This window comes from Phocoena phocoena, chromosome 11, assembly GCF_963924675.1.
Source record: "Phocoena phocoena chromosome 11, mPhoPho1.1, whole genome shotgun sequence".
Classification (NCBI taxonomy): Eukaryota; Metazoa; Chordata; class Mammalia; order Artiodactyla; family Phocoenidae; genus Phocoena; species Phocoena phocoena.
The window spans coordinates 94,890,079-94,908,633 of record NC_089229.1 but is presented as its reverse complement, the minus strand read 5'-3'; the positions used below and the strand labels follow the sequence as shown (position 1 = coordinate 94,908,633).

The 18,555-nt window shown below is 41.5% G+C and overlaps 2 protein-coding genes and 1 pseudogene across 4 annotated transcripts in view; all 3 read right to left on the bottom strand.

Annotated features, from left to right (window-relative positions):
* Window positions 1-189: 189 nt before the first annotated feature.
* On the bottom strand, window positions 190-10,261 carry M6PR (mannose-6-phosphate receptor, cation dependent). 3 transcript variants are annotated; one of them, XM_065886793.1, is made up of 7 exons: window positions 9,802-10,261; window positions 4,349-4,522; window positions 3,402-3,568; window positions 2,247-2,356; window positions 1,839-1,969; window positions 1,152-1,278; window positions 190-692 (listed from the first exon to the last, which is right to left on the bottom strand). In XM_065886793.1, exons 2-7 carry the CDS (start codon window positions 4,519-4,521, stop codon window positions 570-572), a joined length of 831 nt encoding a protein of 276 aa, XP_065742865.1. In that variant the 5' UTR covers window position 4,522; window positions 9,802-10,261; the 3' UTR covers window positions 190-569. The 3 variants fall into 3 exon arrangements, with proteins under 3 accessions (XP_065742865.1, XP_065742866.1, XP_065742867.1); XM_065886794.1 differs by lacking the exons at window positions 1,152-1,278; window positions 1,839-1,969; window positions 9,802-10,261 and having other exon boundaries at window positions 570-692; window positions 4,349-4,521; XM_065886795.1 differs by lacking the exons at window positions 3,402-3,568; window positions 4,349-4,522; window positions 9,802-10,261 and having other exon boundaries at window positions 570-692; window positions 2,250-2,348.
* Window positions 6,354-7,103, bottom strand: LOC136131464 (small ribosomal subunit protein eS6-like; annotated as a pseudogene).
* A 6-nt stretch (window positions 10,262-10,267) lies between the features above and the next one.
* The window catches only part of A2M (alpha-2-macroglobulin), an 83,015-nt gene continuing 74,727 nt past the window's right edge, over window positions 10,268-18,555 (bottom strand). Inside the window, exons 36-37 of the mRNA XM_065888220.1 lie at window positions 10,726-10,936; window positions 10,268-10,451 (exon numbers count right to left, since the gene is read on the bottom strand). Of these exons, the coding sequence (XP_065744292.1) occupies window positions 10,268-10,451; window positions 10,726-10,936 (395 nt within the window). The remainder of the gene's footprint in view (window positions 10,452-10,725; window positions 10,937-18,555) is intronic.

The window sequence follows — 18,555 nt, the reverse complement described above, 5'->3', positions numbered from 1 at the left end:
CCAGGCTCAAAACAAATGGCAGTACTTGGACTACAACCAAGTAATCACTGCAAAATAGTTCCAAGCAGCAAGAAATTACATCCAGATTCTCATGGAGACTATACTGTAGGGTACAGAGCAACAGCATGAAAGCAATCAAACCTTGTATAAATAATGTTTCTTTGCTTTTTTTTTTTTTTTTTTTTTTTAAATTAAAGAAATCCAGTGTCTCAAAAACTTGTGAAAATGTGTTTAAAAAAGGAAGGGTCAGGGAGCCTGCCATACCCTTTTGCTCATGATAACTCCCCTACTTGTACTTTCTGATACCAAGGGACAGTGCAACAGCCTCTGCTGTCATTGGCCCTGTTATATTATATCTGTCCTACAACCGTACCTCTCAGGAGGGAAAACAAATAGGGAACAAAGGGAAGGCATTTCTACTACTGACAAGTGGATGCAAACCAAAAGCAAACCGGAAGGCAAGAGCAATATTAAGGGTGAGATGAGAGACTGGAGCGGAGGCTGCTTAAGAAACCTGGCTGAGGATGCTTTGGTTTGGGGGCTGAAGAAGCCGGACATTTAAAGTGCAATCACATCGGTAATAAATGATCATCCCTTTCTTCCGACTCCTCCCCCAGCTGGTCATCCCCCACACCACGATACGCAGCAGGCACGTTTCGGGGTTTAGATCGGCACACAAAGTCACAACCATCCTGTAGGGGGAAAGGAAAGGAAGGAAACGATCGTTTGAAATCAGCAGCTTTCAGGTGTTATGGTCCAAGAATGTGGCAGGAACTGGTTTTCTCCAGGGATAATGAAGAGAAAACCCCAAAGCTCCAAGGATCAGCTTGAATTGAATGTGGGGAAGAATAGACAGGTTCTAACTTGGCCTCACCCTTTCCTCACCTAGGCCCCTTAAGAGCTGTATCAGGCTCCCAAATCTCAGGAAAAGGACTGCTCTTCCAGCCAGGCCTTAGCAAGGCCAGACACTAAGATGCTGTGTTGCTTATCTGTACTAGGGCAACCAACTGTCTTGGTTTGCTGGGACTTTTGTGGTTTTAGCACCCAATGTCCTGTGTCTCGGGAAACCCCTCAGTCTGGGCAAACCAGGATGGCTGGTCATTCAACCTTGTCTGTAGGCCACGGACTCAGCCAGCTGCCCTGTTACTTACTGCTACCAGGTTGCCAAGATCCTGCCAGAAGGCCAAGTGGGGAAACTGCTCCATTCCTTTGGCTCCCACCACCAGTCGCTGGTACAGGAACCCCCCGATGATATAGACGGCGATCAGCGATGCAAACCTGTTGAGAGAGAAAGACATCTATACTCAAAAACCAAGAAACAGTAAGACTCAGATAACTAAAGATAATCTCTATATTCATTGTTACCTATTTCCTAAGCTGTGTTCCATAAAAATGAAAGGAAAAAAAAGGTAGTCAGTTGAATGAACAAGGGGGCTTGGTAGGTCCTTAGAAAACCAATTAGAGTGTCAGTCTGAGAAAACCAAAATGATCAGAATAAAGTAAGACAGAGTTTGTGACTCTGACTTAGGGCTGAGAACAGTCACCATTAGATACACAACTCCATTTCTTTAAAAGTTCGAATAATCTAATGGCAGCATATTAAAAACTGTCCAGCCCTCCAGTAGGGAAAAAATCCTATATCCAAATGCAAATATTTACTGGGTCCAAAACATTAAGTCATTTTTGAATACTTGCACAGAGTTTAAAGAGGATTTTTACAAATTATAGTATAACATATACATGCACACACACTATTTGTACCTACAGACCTCCAAGTGATTGTGGAGTTAAAAAAAAAAAAAAAAAAGGTTTGGACTGATAAAGGAAAACGTACTCACGTGACAAGTAAGATAGAACCCACGCTGAGGTGGGAGATCTCTGGGGAACAGGCCAGGCTGCTGTCTATCTCAAAGAGGTAGAAACAGTCTTGGACTTTGCCTCGCTCCTCAAACACAGGGTTAAAATTGTCCTGATGACAAGAGGACAGAACACAACATTTATGTTGTGTCTTGACACCTGTCTGAAAAAAGCACAAACCCACAAAACCCCCCAAACATTTGCTTTCTCCTGGTTCAAAACCTCCTCTTCCACGTATGATGGAACACGGGTGCCTATGGCTCAGGGAAAAGCTGAACTTCTCGTTTTATCTCCTTGGTCCCAATTATCTTGTTCCCTCTGGACAGTCTCTCCCACCTCAGGCCAGTCCTTTCATTTCCTCTAGGCTCGTAGGCCCCAGGGTGCCTCACCGCTAGGGTGTGTCGATTGCAGGAGATCATCACCACTGCCCGACGCTGCTCCTTGCCACAGTGACTGTCATATTCATCACCCCCTTTATAGATCAGCATGATCCAGTTACCTGAGGAGGGACAAGGAAAACGGAGCTTTGGGGTGCGGGAAAGCAGAGGCAGACCTGGGCACTGTGGTAGAGTGGAAGTGAGTTCAATGAAATTGGCTATAATTAAAATAACCCTTTCAGGATGAGCTCTGTATACCAGAAACAGCAGTTAAACCTTGCTCCTTTATAACAGCTATGTGTTCCCTTATTAAGACGACTAAGAATCAGACAGTCATACAAGAATAACCTTAATTTTCCACAAAAACTAAGGCAATTGACAGTGCAAATACAATTATGATCCATACCTTAATCATGACTCACATTTTCCGAATACCTGCTAACATCAAAAGGAGAGGTTCCATCCAATTACTTGGTGGCAAGGGAAAGCCTAAGATCATAAAGTCACCACAGATAAATTCAAAGTGGATGATTTTGAAGACTGAGGGGCATTTTTCCTTCTTTAGTATTTACTGTGTTCAAATTTCTTTTGCAAAGTATCATTTGATCAATAATCACGAGGTGAATCAGGTAAGGACTGTGCTTCCAATTTTGCATATGAGAAAACAAAATCAAAAAGGTAAAATGATTTTTCAAAGTCACAGGACAAATAAATATAAGCTGGATCAAAAATCCAGTCTTCTGACCTCTAGCCCCAAACTCTTGACGTTGTTTTTTATTATGTTATTTATAGGAGCAACAATGGGCAGTGAAAATTTTATTTATCTGCTTAAGGGAGGAAAATAGACCACAGCTGCTCACATAGTCCTTCCCAGCAATATGATTTTATGATTTTTGAGAAATATTATCAACATAACTCAAGATGGTGGGGAAATTTTTGTAGACTGACTGGTTTGCAAAAAAGCTTGATCTCACTTTAAAACAAACACATAAATGTCCTGAGCCTTGGCTGTGGAGGAGCTGTGGAACTAGGTATCCTGTGGTTTGCAGGTATCTCAGGTGAGCTGAACCACACATACCGTACGGTACACTGAAGAGCCTGGGAAGGGCTGAGACATACAGGATTATCAGAGGGATTCAATTAACTGATCAACAGGGAGAATCTTACTTCCATTGAAGATCTGAGTCCTGTTGAGTCTCCCTACTACTGTCTCCTTCCCATTACTTTTGTTGATCTGCACCAGGCCTGCCCCAGAGGTGTGGTTGCCAGCTTCTCGGCACACCCGGAACATGTAGATATACATGTCTTGGCCCTGGCCCACGGTGCTCTCAAAGCTGTGAGGAGAAGTGAGGAGAAGGAAGAGGACAGTTACAGCTGTCAGCCTTAGGAAGAGCAGTTTCCTTTTTAATAACAACAACAGTGGTGCACTCAACTTATTTATCTGATGTCACGGCTAAACGTCCTAGTGAATAATATCTGTTGCATCATGAGATATCCATGACCCAGACAGAACACCCTGTTGATGATGACTGATTAAAATACTGCATCTAAGACAGCTAGTATTCTAGATATTTCTAGAATAATTGCTCTACACTATGCTAAAACATTAGCTACTACTTCCCCTTGAGTAAGGGTCTATGTTCATGAGATACACCCTCCTTCCTTAAAGATTATCTTCAGATTTATATACCAGAAGATTCCTGACACGATGACGCAGCAGGCCTAAATATGTTATTCTGATATTTCTAAATATCGAGGCATCAAATAATGCTTTTTAGTTCCCATGAGCTGGTTTCTTGGATCCAGTCTTGGAAACCGCTACCCTTCTGCATAAGGTACCTGCGCATGGCTGCGAACGCTGGGCTGTGCATGTGCTCTATATCATGAAGGAAAGCAAGACAGCACGGCCAAATAAGACCAATATTGCTAAAGTTCAGATTAGAACCGTCTCTCAGAGGAGGTTATGATACATGTATCCCCCCTATGTTTGGGGGGAGAAATAAAATCAGTACTAAATACTACTAAATAAAATACTAAAATAAAATCAGTAAGAGGAGGAAGAGATTCTTTAATAAAGTTAGCTCCTCAAGCCCTTTAAGATTCTTCTCATTTACCTTTTGTTAAACAGCGGCGTCAGCCTCTTCAGTAGAGCCAACTCTTTCTCTGACTCTTTATCCTTTTCTCCTACCAGGTCGCATGTTTTTTCTTCGGTCTGCCAGGATTCTCTTACTGCCACGGCCAGCAGCAGCAGCAGGCCAGTCCTCCAGGAGCTGTAGAGGGGGAACATCCTTTTGGGAGAGGGAGTGCGTGTGTTAGGGAAAGAGGGAGAGGACTGGGAGAGAAGGGAAAGAAATAAAGCATATGAATGTGTCATAAATGAATGGTATTTTTTTAACCTTTTAATCTTCCACCCACCACCTATTATTTTACACTAGCCAGTTTTCTTCATTATTATGATGTTGGGCTTTATTTTCTTGTCTCCATTTCAAGTTCTGTTTTCCCCATTATTTAATATTCAGAATTGGAACCTTAAGCCTCCAGGTTTCTCTTTTTCTTTTTAAAACTTATTTCAAAAGCTTCTTCCTAGCTGACTCCCTTGCTTGACACCACTGGTCACCTCCTGTCCTTCTCGTGTCCCTTTCATGTACATTCAACAAAGAGGACAGCATTGGCCTTGGTGAAGAGTTAGTGTCTATAGATTGTTGTTGCGATTTCTGCAAGGTGTGCAGGTGTGCAAGGTGTGCACAAAAAAATATCTAGATTTCTAAGCTGTATTGGGAGAAAAACACATTTTTGGTCCTAGAAACTGTCAGAAGAACCAATCAATGGCCTAGAGAATACTTAAGTGTGACCAATGAACAGTATTTTGATTATGCAGAAACTATAAGATTCTTTGGCATATGCAACAAATATTACCTTTTAATATCTCTGTGCCAAGAGCACCTGTGTTAGGAAACCCATATACAGATATACATATATATGTATATACACACATGCACATATATATCTATCACCTGTGTCGGGAAACTCTCTCTATATATCAATCACTTTCAGTCTAATTCATAGGTAAGTCCTTCAGAACAAACTATGGGGCTGAGAAGAGGGAAAGGAAAGAACAAAAAGAATTAAATTATGACAGCCTGGTGGAGACATCCTCGCCTCTTTACCATTTGGCAAGAAATTAGATTAAGATGTCTCATTATTTAGAGTTCAATACTGGTTCATAAATACTGCTTAAACCAGTGGCCCTCCATAAGATAATACTCGAATTACAATTGACACTTGATAAGGGCTAGTTGGAAGTTATTAAGAAAGATGTAAAATAGAGAAAAAGACTTGAATACTTTGGGACCTAAGTCCTCATTTTAACATTCAGGAGCATCTAACAGTCTTTGTTCATATTCACCATAAGAATGATGAACAGAGAGAAACACTGCCACAGCACCTAAAACTCGACATCTACCTGTTCTGATGTCTCACCTCTGAAAAATCATTCAATCATTTAAATGATAGGAAGAACAAAATTCACTAGGTCCAAATGAGTGGTTTGAATAAGTATTCCAAAACCCACCTCAGGCTCTACAAGTCATGAACCTCAAGAGTTTCTAGCTTCCAATTGCTGATAACTCTAGGAATTCATCATGTCACTTTACAATTTAGCAAATCCAATTCATCTGATGCTTGTACTGCTTTAGGAATGGCAGCGTGTGGCTGTTTCCCAAACTCATTTTCTTTTCTCTAACTCCATCTTTATACCCAGGATCCACTGATTTACCCTTTCAAAAGAAATCACTTTGGTATCCATTAATGATCCCTTAGGCCATCACTACTTGTTAATTTTATAACAGTATCACCAATTTTTCTGATACAAAGATTCAATTCTTCCAAACTTTTCTCACTTATGATAAAATGCTTCCATACTACAAGTCTGGACTTTGGTTTGAATACTCTTTTAAAGTCCTCTAATTCTTTGTCATGCTGGTCCACTGACTCCACTGCATTTTTAGCATATAAAACTTAAAACAGGCAGAATTTAATGGGTACTAATAGGTACCTGAATAAATTTTCTCCACTCTCCTAAATAAACTAACGTTTTTTTTTTTTTTTGGATGTCTGATCTCATTTATTTGTTACTCTTAGAACACCTCGTTTTTGACTGGACTCAGAGGTAGAAGCTCTCAGAGGACAGCCTCCGTCTCTTGGCAATCTGTTCCTGTTGTTTTTCTTTGGCCTCCTTCATTCTCTTGGCCAAGAGTTTAGCATATTCTGCAGCCTCTTCCTTATTTTCTTAGTATGCTGTTTCTTCAGAGCAATATGCTGACGTTTGTGTTGCAGAACACGTGGAGTAACAAGACGCTGAGTCTTGTGTGCTTTGGTCCTAGGTTTCTTACCTTCTTTGTTTAGGGGTTTTCTCTCACAATATACTGGCGGACATAGAGAGAGACTGAAAAGTTTGTGGATTCTGCTAGCTCTTTTGGGCCCCAGCTGACGAGGCGAAGTTGTGAGTCCAGGAATATGCTTCTCCCCTTTTTCCACTATGACCAAGTTGAGAACACTCAGATTGGCATCCACAATGCAACCCCGTACAGATCCGTGCTTTCTTTCTCCAGTCCTCCTTGGTCTGTAACAGGAATGCCCCTTACTCAGTAGCGGGTAGACTCTACCATGGGTCCAGACACCTGCTTCATGGGGAAAACCTTGTTTGTTGTTCCCACCAATTCAGACCACATAACCCTTCCATTCTTCACCCAGAGCATTAGCAGCAACTTCTGTGGCCATATGCTTCTTACAAAAGGTATGAAGTTTTTGTTCGTCCACTTCAATGAGTTTCTGGCAGCCATTGGCTGGGAAAGAGATGTTCAACTTCATCCTGAAGTGGCCAACTGCCTCTGAGGCACCATGATAAAGAGCTAAATGAACTTACATTTGACATTCTTTTTTTAAAATTTATTTTATTTATTTATTTTTGGCTGTGTTGGGTCTTCATTACTGAGCGCGGGCTTTCTCTAGTTGCGGTGAGCGGGGGCTACTCTTTGTTGCAGTGTGTGGGCTTCTCATTGCGGTGGCTTCTCTTGTTGTGGAGCATGGGCTCTAGGTGCGTGGACTTCAGTAGTTGTGGTGCACGGGCTTAGTTGCTCTGCGGCACGTGGGATCTTCCCGGACCAGGGATCGAACACGTGTCCCCTGCATTGGCAGGCGGACTCTTCTTTTTTTTTTTTTTTTTTTGTGGTACGCGGGCCTCTCACTGTTGTGGCCTCTCCCGTTGTGGAGCACAGGCTCCGGACGCGCAGGCTCAGCGGCCATGGCTCACGGGCCCAGCCGCTCCGCGGCATGTGGCATCTTCCCGGACCGGGGCACGAACCTGTGTCCCCTGCATCGGCAGGTGGACTCTCAACCACTGCGCCACCAGGGAAGCCCTGGCAGGCGGACTCTTAACCACTGCGCCACCAGGGAAGTCCCACATTTGACATTCCGTTTCCCACATTCCACTAGGGCAACCAATACTTGGGAAGTCATCTCCCCGACTTGGTGTACTCCAAACATCAATTCATTGTAGTAACATTAATAAGGTGTTTCCATAGAATAAGTAGAGCCAGCCACAAAGTCTGAGGCTCCCATAAACACATACAAAGCATCAACAGGAAACACTTAATAGAGTGCTTGCCTTTTGCTAGGCATTTAACATACATTAACCAGTTAAGCCTTACAAAAACCCTATGCAGTAAATACGACTGTCCTTATTTTACAGAGGAGAAAACTAGACACAGCTAGTGGCATGAACCAGATAGTGCAGCTCTGAGCTCATGGTCTACACTTAACCATTCCTTTCACATTAAGTTTTCTGGGGATCAGAGTAGGCAGTCAAAGTCTTGCTTTCATTTTGACAAAGCAAGAAGGGGAAGTGACTCCTCACATGGTTCACTAAATAGGAGGCAGAATAAAGAACCCAGACCTCAAACTCCTACCTTCTCTAAATTCACTTACTGATCCACACAACTTGACCAGCTCACTAAAATAAGAGGCTCCTTTTAGTAGATTGATTAAGCATGACATTTTCTTTATATTCTTGCAGGACCCAATTTGAAATTTCAACTTTCTGTGCTTTCAATATTCTTTCATCCAGGACCATTTTCTGGGGGGATGCTCACACACAAGACTGTGTTCTTTGGCTTCAAAGTTAGTTCCTTATCTGTTAACAGTTGATTTCTTTTCCCAAATTAGAACAAAGACTCTCACAAAACTGCGAAAGGATGAAGGGCTGAACACCCTGCAGCCAGCATTAGTTGAGTTGAACTAGCTTTCATTTAATTATTGGTTCAAAAAGATAGGAGATAAAAAGAGATATATTCTTCTCTTTCCTGCTTAAGGGTTGGCTACGTTTGAGCTGCTTCTCTTTGACTCAGTGGCATATGCTCTAAGCGCTTTATCTAGATTATGTTCATCAATCTTCACAACCCAGAAAAGTAGATATAATTTCTCCCATTTTACAGATGAGGAAACTGATTCCTACAGAGCTTAAGTTACTTGCCTTAGGTTATACAAGTATTAAACATGTATGAAGTTATTAGTAAGGCAACTTGAATGAGTCATGGTATAAAGCTATTTTCTGATAAATAAAGGAGTGCAAAAATGTATTCCTAAGAGTATGAAATCCAAGGGCTGGGTAGTCCCTTTTTACATCTAATTGTGCTACAATTAGATTCTCAAGATGCAAGAGTTTGTCCTAGATACTTTGGAAACAAGCGGCAGGACTTAAAGATTTTGAAAAATCCCTTTCAATTTTCTTGTTCTACAACGATAGATCCATACAGTTAAGGCTAAAAAATTCTCCTCCAATGGGATGACCAATGACTAAGCCAGGAATTGGGAAACACTTTACATCACTAGGCCTCTGTACCACTCACTTCCCCCAGACTAGCCATGACCATTTTCTGTTTTTCGGTGGAATTTCTACTTTCCTCTCTCTGGCTCATTTCTGATGGCGACGGCCCTTATCTCCTGTCTCCAGCAGCCCACACTTTCAGAAGAGCAGCCCTAACTAGCTGAACCGCCCAAGGTTGAAAAGACTTAAGAAAGCAGCTCTAGCCCAAGGGCGGAAGCTCTCTCCAAAAAGGAACGCAAATCCCTCTATTGGCGACTCTTCGTACCATACACTCATCTCCCTCAAACTTCTTCCAGGCTTCCAGACATTCGCGTCCCGTCTAGTCTCCCGACTTTGCAAATGCTTAGGGCCATACCCTCTACAAATGATGCCACCTGACCTCCCTCTACGATGCGGGCCAAAATCCCGTCTACGGGTATCCAGTAACACCTCGAACAGACTCCAGACTTAGCGACCTTCCTTTCCCTGCCTTCCAAACTCTGGTCTTGGAGATCCTTTCTCCCTCACTCCCTTGGCGACTCTGTAACTCCCCAACCTTACGCCTCCGCCTTTCTACCCTCGGGCTCCTTAGCTGGATTTTTGGGCTAGAACCCGGGCCAAGGGAGACTCAGCAATCCCGGCCCCCGTCACAGCCACGAGAGGTGAGCGCTCTCCAGCCCACTCCTCCACGCCCCTCACACTCACGTGTCACAGGCAAAGGGAGCAGCCACAGCTCAGAATCCCCGGCCGAGTACCTGCTCGCGGCTGGGAGACAGCACCAGCGAGGGGCCGGCCGCAGACCCCGGTTCCAGAGCTCGCGGCAGAGCCAGCGACCCAACGAGCGCCTCGCTGGGCTCCACTCCGGGAACCGGAAACAGGAAGTGCCGGGCGGCCGCTGGGCAACTGCTCCTCCCACTAGACCCCGCGGCATCTCACGGTAGAACCTTTTCGCTGCTTTCCCCTTCCCGGCCTCTCAGATCATCCCGGACGCTGATTGGCCAGGACCGTGGGCCTTAGGCTCCGCCCTCGCGGCATCAAAACCTATCGAGATTTGCAAGTTTAGTTCCACCTTTGCGGGTCGCCTTTCTCCTGACTGAGGTCCCAGACTCCCACCTCCTGGCCTCTCGGCTCGGGCCCCTGTCACGCGGGGTCACGCGGGGGTCACGCGCGGTCAGGCGCCAGGCTCGCTCCCTGGTAGGTCGGACCGGAGGGCGGCGGAAGTGGAACTGCGGGGCGGGGCCAGATCCCCAGGCCGCGGCGGGAGCTGTAGTTCTCGTGCTGGTTGCTGCTTCAGAACGTCTGCCGCCTGAGGGGGACGCTGGTTCGCTGTGTGCTGGCCCCGAGTCGCGTTGTCCCTGGAGGATAGTGGAGAGCGACTGGGTCGTGGTCCTCCTGGCTTTCTTACCGTCACTTTTGTTCTTTACGTCCTGTCTCCGGTTTAGCACCGTGAGGTGCGGCAGGGGTTACTATTACAGTTAGCCTTATCATCCCTCCGGCATTTTGTGTGATAAACACTCTGCAGCCACTTCTGCTGACCGAGACAAGTCAATTTTTGGTCTTTGCGCCTTTGCTAAGATCCTTTGCGGTGTCTCTCACGTGTGGCGTCTTAGCCGTGTGTGGAAGTCCTACCCGTTCATAGAACTCGGTTCAGAGGCTCCTGTGACTCCTGGACTCAACCTTTTCAGCTGGAACCGTTCCGTCCTCCCAGTGCCCGCTGGCTGCTCGCACCTGGCTTTAATCTGGTTTCTTTCTGCTTTGCTTCCTCGTTGCATTTGCGTGTGCCTCCCAACGTCTCCTCGGATGGCGACTGGATTTTGATTCCTCTTTGTGTTCACCAGAGCTAGAACAGCGTTTCGAATCGAATAATAATAGAAGCTGACACTGTGAGAAACCCGGCACTGTTGTACGTGTTTTAAACGAGTATCAGTTCACTTCACCTTCACGACCAGCTTACTGAGGAAGTATCTTATCCCCATTTTACAGATGAGTAAATTAAAAGCGACGGAGGCTAAGTGACTTTTTTTTTTTTTTAACTTACTCTGGGCCCCACAGCTACTAAGTTATGGAGTCAGTATTCCGGCTCCATCATTTAGGGATAAGTTAGTTATATAGGTTGTGTATACAGTCCAGAGTTCATGCTGTCGACACTGCGTTATACTGACTATAGGAAACTGTATTTGTTTATTAACTGGTACATTCAATTCAGGCTAGGTGGTATATACCTTTACTTTTGGGTTTGGATGTGTCTTAAGTAAAAAATACGAAAATTGAAAGATGAGTTGCTTTCTAATAATAAAAGTAATTTGTCTATTGACACATACACACTACTATATATAGATTAGATAACTAATAAGAATCTGAATGGCACGGGGAACTCTATTCAATACTCTGGAATGACCTATATGGGAAAAGAATCTAAAAAAAGAGCGGATATACGTGTGTCTATAACTGACTCACTTTGCTGTACAGCAGAAGCTAACACATTGTAAATCAACTATACTCCAATAAAAATATTAAGAAAGCGCTTCTAGGAGGTTCCTAAAATCAAATGTTGAGGCTGCCTCCTCTTTAGTATGTGCAGAAAAGGGAAGGGTGCGTGAAAGAGCTAGGTATTCTGATGCTTGCTTCAATTCATGGCTTTGAAAATTGTCCCAGACCTGCTCTTTTGTCGACTCTCAGGTGGGAGCTCTGTTGGGAATGCCTTTTTTCACCTCTCAAGAGCTTTGTCCTGTGTGAGTATTTTGTTACAGGTTTTGCTGTGGTTTCGCTGTCAAATACACTCTACCTGCTCACGTTTTCTGATCAGCTTAGCAATCTTTTGATATTTGTTTGGTAGTTTCTCAGACCCATTATGCATGTATTCTATTTGCCATCTTGAACCGGATTTCAATTTTGAACTTTTATTGATGCCCGCCTTTAAAAAATGATCATATTTAACATATTTCAAGGGCTAAATTTGTTTTTGGTAATTTTCAATTTTAATATATCAATAAATTAAACATTTTTGAAAAGATGCAAGAAGAGTACAAAGAACTCTTGTATACACTCTACCTAGATTTGCCAAGTATTTACATGTTGCCCCATTTGCTTTATTGGTCTCTCCCCCCCACATCCTCCCTACACACACACACACACACACACACACACACACACACAGACACAGACACTTTTATTTTGAACAATCTGAGGGTAAGTTCCCCATTACCACTAAGTACATCATTGTGTATTTCCTAATAATAAAGACATTCTTACATTACCACAGTATAATTATCAAAATTAGGAACTATAGCACTTTTTTACCCTTTCCCAACCACAGAAGCAAAGCCAGAGTCACACACTGCAATTAGTTGTCATTTTTCTTTATCTTATTTGACCTTGAAATTTGGAAAAGTACAGGTCACTTATTTTGTAGAATGTCTCTCATTTTGGTTTGGTCTGATGTTGCCTCCTGATTTAGGTATGCATTTCTTGATAGGACTAAGAGGGAAATAATGATCCTGTGTCACTCAGCATCCAATCAGAAGACAGATACCACATGAGTCATTTTAAGGAAAAATTTAGTATAAAGAGTTGTTTTTTAGTAAAAAATAATTACTAAAAGGGGTAAGAGAGGACTGTAAGTTACACACAAATCTTACAGAAGTAGGAACTACAAAATGCAGCCCTTGAGGGCTGAAGATGGGTTAACAAGGAAGCAACTTAGAAACTTAAACGAAGTGCTACTTTTCCACCCACAGGGGAGAGGTTCAGACCTCTGAAGAAAGGATGTGGTTCCTGCCACAGGAACATGCAGCCCACTGATGAGGTGAGAGGAAAATTGCTGGAGGCTGTGGGTCACTGGGTCACTGTTGAACTGTCAGTGGGAGTCTCTTTATGGTGGCTTCTTTGTCCTTTGGACTTGTCCCCATCATTTTTTGAGCAGTCCTTTACTTTTGGGCACATAGATGTTCCATGTGGATCTTGAACTTTTCTTACCCTAGAATCAATCATATCTCGAAGGCGGCCTGGTTCCTTTTAGTGGAGAGGGGTATTGAGAAACCAAGATCTGATTACAGTGTGTGTTTATTGCTACTTGTGTGTCCTTGCTTTGGTCCCTCTCAGCAGACAGTTAGGAAATCTATATATCTTTCCAAGAGTGGGAAATCAGCTCCCATTATATTCAACATATTTATATGTTTGTTCACGCATGAGAAAACACAAGAAGTAACTTTATAACTGGTAAACCAAGCCTACTAATTAGAGTTCAATGTTTGTTTAAAGGTTTTTTTTTTGTTATTGAGGTAAAATGTATAAATCATGAAATTCACAACGCTTTTTAAAAATTATTTATTTATTTATGGCTGTGTTGGGTCTTTGTTGCTGCACGCGGGCCTTCTCTAGTTGTGGCGAATGGGGGCTACTCTTCCCTGCGGTGCGCGAGTTTCTTATTGCCGTGGCTTCTCTTGTTGTGGAGCACGGGCTCCAGGCACGCAGGCCTCAGTAGTTGTGGCACATGGGCTCAGTATTTGTGGCTCATGGGCTCTAGAGCGCAGGCTCAGTAGTTGTGGTGCACAGGCTTAGTTGCTCTGTGGCATGTGGGATCTTCCTGGACCAGGGTTCGAACCCGTGTCCCCTGCATTGGCAGGCAGATTCTTGACCACTGCACCACCAGGGAAGTCCCACAACTTTTAAGTATAGAATTCAGTGAATCTTGACAAATGCATCATAACTGGAACCCCCCTCTAATCAAGACTTAGCAGATTTTCATCACCCAAGAAAATTTCCTCATGCCCTTTTCCAGTCATTCTCCTAGACCTAGAGGCAACTATTGCTCTGAAATTTTTACCATAGATTAATTTTGTCTTTTCCAGAATTTCATATAAAATTGAATCATAAAAAAAAATGAATCATATACTATGTTTGGTTTCTTTCACTCAATAAAATGTCTGTGAGGTTCTGTTGTTACATATATCAGTAGCAGGGTTTTTCTCTTTTTTTGGCCAGATAGTACTATATTGTATGAATATTTCACAACTTGTTGATCTATTCTCTTGATGGGTATTTAGGTTGTATCTATGTTTTCTTCCAAGAAGCTTTATAGTTTTAGCTTTTATGTTTGTATCTGTAATCAGTTTTTTAAAGTTTTTAAAAAATATTTATTATGTTTATTTATTTGGTTGCGCTGGGTCTTAGTCGTAGCAGCTGGGCTCCTTAGTTGTGGCTCGCGGGCTCCTTAGTTGTGGCATGTGAACTGTTAGTTGCAGCATGCATGTGGGATCTAGTTCCCTGACCAGGGATCAAACCTGGGCCCCCCTGCATTGGGAGCACAGAGTCTTAACCTCTGCGCCACCAGGGAAGTCCCTGTGATCAATTTTGAATTAATTTTTTTGTATTGTTGAGGTAGGGTCGAGGTCAGTTTTTTTCCCACATGGATGTATAGGTCTTCCAGTAATGTTTGTTCACTTTTCTTTCTCCCTTAAGTTGCTTTGGAACTTTGTTGAAAATCAGTTGACTATATACATGTGATTCTGTTTCTGGACTTAATTTGTTCCATTGATCTCTTTGTTCATTATTACGCCAACAACACACTGTCTTGATTCTTCTAGCTTTATAAGTCTTGAAGTAAGTTAGTGTAAGTCTTCCTGTGTTTTCAAGATTGTTTTGGCATTTCCATAAATATGTTTAGAATCAACCTGTCAATTTCTGTTTAAAAAATCTTGCTGGAATTATAATTGGGATTAATGTGAATCTAAAGGTAAATTTGAGGAAAATTGACATTTTAACAATGTTGAATTTTACAGTCCATGGATAGGATACACTATTTATTTAGGTCTTATCTAATTTCTTTCAGCTGTGTTTTATTGTTTTCAGCGTAGAGGTCTTACATGTCATTTGTTACATTTATTCCCAAGTACTCACATTTTGATGCTTTTATAACTGAAAATATTGTGAAAGTTTTTTTTTTACGAATGTTTGCTAGTAGTGTATAAAAATACAGTTGTGTTTTGTATTTTGACCTATATCCTGTAACCTTGCTAAATTTACTGATTTTGGCAGTTGCTTCTTTCTTTTGAACTTCTGGCCATCATGGTGTAACTGGGACTGGATTTATTTTCTCATCTGAAACAACTGGAAAACGAAAATATATTAAACAGTGGTTTTCAGATACTGGACAACAGGCAGTACAGGACAGTGATTCCTGAGAGAAGGAAAATAAGGTGAGCCCCTGCTTATCCCTGCTTACAGTTGCCTCTGCTTACTAATTCTTGTCAAAAAGCAAGCCTCAAAAGGATCAAACTGGTACCAAGTAACTGTGTCCAATAACAAAAGCCAACAATTTTGAAAAGAGCTCAAGACAATTTGGCACCAACAGCATAAAATTCACAATGTCTGGAATCCAGCAAAAGATTATCAGGCACGCAAAGGAGGCAAATATAACCCATAACCAGGAGAAAAATCAGTCATTAGAAACTGAACCAGAAATGACAAAGATGAAAGAATTTGCAGAAAGGATGTTAGAATAGCTATTATAAATACACTTCATATGTTCAGTAGATAAGATGAACATTGAACATTATAAAGAGAAAAAGGCAAGATATTTTAAAAATAAACCAAATTATGCTTCCACAGATGAGAAATACAATATCTGAAATGATGCAATGAAAATATACTGAATGGAATCAACAGTAGACTAGAAACTACAGAAGGAAAAGTTAAATTTTTTTTAAAAATTATTTATTTATTTTTGCTGCATCGGGTCTTAGTTGCGGCATGCAGGATCTTCTCTGGATCTTACGGAATCTTTCGTTGTGGCACACGGGCTTCTCTCTAGTTGTGGCGAGTGGGCTCCAGAGTGCGTGGACTCTGTAGTTGCAGCGTGTGGGCTCTAAAGTTTTGGCACATGGGCTTAGTTGCCCCGTGACATGTGGGGTCTTAGTTCCCCGATGAGGGATTGAACCCGTGTCCCCTGCATTGGAAGGCAGATTCTTAACCACTGGACCACCAGGGAAGTCCCAGGAAAGTTAATTAACTTGAAGACATATCATTAGAAAATATCCAAAATAAACACATGAGGAAAAAAGACCCTCCCCCTCTAAAAAACCCCCAAAAAACCCAGAACTTCAGTTACTTATGGTACAATATCAAGCAATCAAATATATTTAAAATTAAAGCTTCAGAAAGAGGACAGAAAATATATTGGCCAAAATTTTTCAGAATTTGATGAAAACTATAAATTCACAAATCAGAGATAATCAATGAATATCAAGCAGAAGAAACATGAAGACACATTATTATCAAGCTCTTGAAAAGCAGTGATAAATAGGACATCCTAAAAGCAGCCAGAGGGGAAAAAACACAGTGGCATAGTTCACATCAGAAACTATGCAAGTCAGACAAAATTAGACACCTGTAAAGAACTTTTGTGGGGGAGGAGAACCCTGTCAACATACAAAAATACCTTTAAAAAAATGAAGGCAGGGGCTTCGCTGATGGCACAGTGGTTAAGAATCTGCCTGCCAATGCAGGGGACACAGGTTCAAGCCTTGGTCCGGGAAGATCCCACATGCCGCGGAGCAACTAGGCCTGTGCTCCACAACTACTGAGCCTGTGCTCTAGAGCCCGTGAGCCACAACTACTGAGCCCGTGTGCCACAACTACTGAAGCCTGCGTGCCTAGAGCCAGTGCTCTGTAACAAGAGAAGCCACCATAGTGAGAAGCCCATGCACTGCAATGAAGAGTAGCCCCTGCTCACTGCAACTAGAGAAAGCCCACGTGCAGCAATGACGACCCAACGCAGCCAAAAATAAAAATAAATAAATTAAAAATGCAGGCAAATTAAAATTTTTTTCAGATGAACAAAAGATGAGGAATTCATTGCAAACAGACCACTAAAATACATATTAAAGGAAGTTCTTCTTCCAGAAGGAAAATTATACCACATGGGAATTTAGAATTATGTAAGGAAATGAAGAAGTTTAGCAATGATAAATATAACTATAAAACACTTTTGTTCTAATTTTAAAAGATACCTTTAAAAGATTAATGCCTGATTAAAGAAAAATATTAACAATCTATTGTGGAATTTATAACATAGGTAGAAGTAAAATGTTTGACAATGGCCAGGAAGAGGGAGAGAAAGTATACTATTGTAAGGTGCATTTGATATACATGAAGTGGTATAATATTATTTGGAGGAAGAATGTGATTAAAGATATAATGGAGACTCTAGAGCATCCAAAAAAAAGAAAAAGAAAAGAGAAAAAAAAGAAAAGGGAGTTCCCTGGTGGCCTAGTGGTTAGGATTCTGGGCTTTCACTGCCATGGCCCAAGTTCAGTCCCTGGTCAGGGAACTGAGATCCTGCAAGCCACGTGGAGCAGCCAAAAAAATTAAAAAAGGAAAGAAGGAATGAAGGAAGAAGGAAAAGAGGAAACAAGGAAAGAGAAAGGTATAACTGATATACCAATAAGGGAGATAAAATGGAATCATAAAAGACATTCAATTTTATAAAAAAGATCAGGAAACTAGGAAAAAATGAATAAAGAATAAATCAAACACATAAATAGCAAGATAGTAGATATAAGGCTACCTATAATGATAATCACATGATCTAAAATGGCCTTAATACTCCAATTAAAAGGCAGAGATTATCAGATTAGATAAAAGAAAAAAGTAAGACCCAAGTATATGCTCTCTGGGAAAATAAACAAAAAATAAAAGGATGGAAATAATTATACCATGCAAACACTAATCCAAAAAAAGCTAGAATGCCTATATTAATTAGACAAAGTAGATTTTAGAACAAGGAATATTCCCATGGATAAAGAGGGGCATTTCATAAGGATAAAAGAATTAGATCATCAAGAGGACATGTGTTTGTAGCTAATAACAGCTTTAAAATACGTGAAGCAAAATCTGAGAGAATTTGAGAGAAAAAGACAAATTGACAATTATAGTTGGAGATTTCAATATCCTCTTCTCATAATTAACATAGTCAGAAAATCTGCAGTGATATAGGGGACTTGAACAACACCATCAACTAACTTGACTAATTGACATTAATTCACTTGCCACCTCTTTTGTGAATAAAGTTTTACTGGAACACAGACACACATACTTGTTTATATTTATCCGTGTCTGCTTTTGTACTATAATGGCTGAGTTGAGTAGTTGTGAGAAGACCATATTGCCAGGAAAGCCTGAGATATTTACTATGTGGCCTTTTACAGAAAATGTTTGCTCACCCCTGACTTAGATGAAAAGAACAGATTTATTGAAAGACACAAACTACTGAGGTTAACTCAAGAAAAAATACATAACTTGAATATCTCACTATCCATTAAAGAAATTGAATTTATAGTTAAAAGCTTCCCATAAAGAAAACTTTAGGCCCAGATGGCTTCACTGGTAAATTCTACTATCTTTTGATCTTTTATTTATTATCCTTGTCTAGTTCTTTCTGTACAGTGTTGAATAGAAATG

Bases quoted from the DNA above. Each gene is read 5' to 3' on its own strand.
- M6PR (XM_065886793.1), bottom strand. From the start codon at position 4,521: ATGTTCCCCCTCTACAGCTCCTGGAGGACTGGCCTGCTGCTGCTGCTG. The intron at 2,357-3,401 runs GTAAGATTCTCC...GTCCCTCCTCAG, and splicing joins GACTCAGATCTTCAATGGAA to GTAACTGGATCATGCTGATC. The intron at 1,279-1,838 runs GTGAGTACGTTT...CTCTCTCAACAG, and splicing joins GGTTCTATCTTACTTGTCAC to GTTTGCATCGCTGATCGCCG.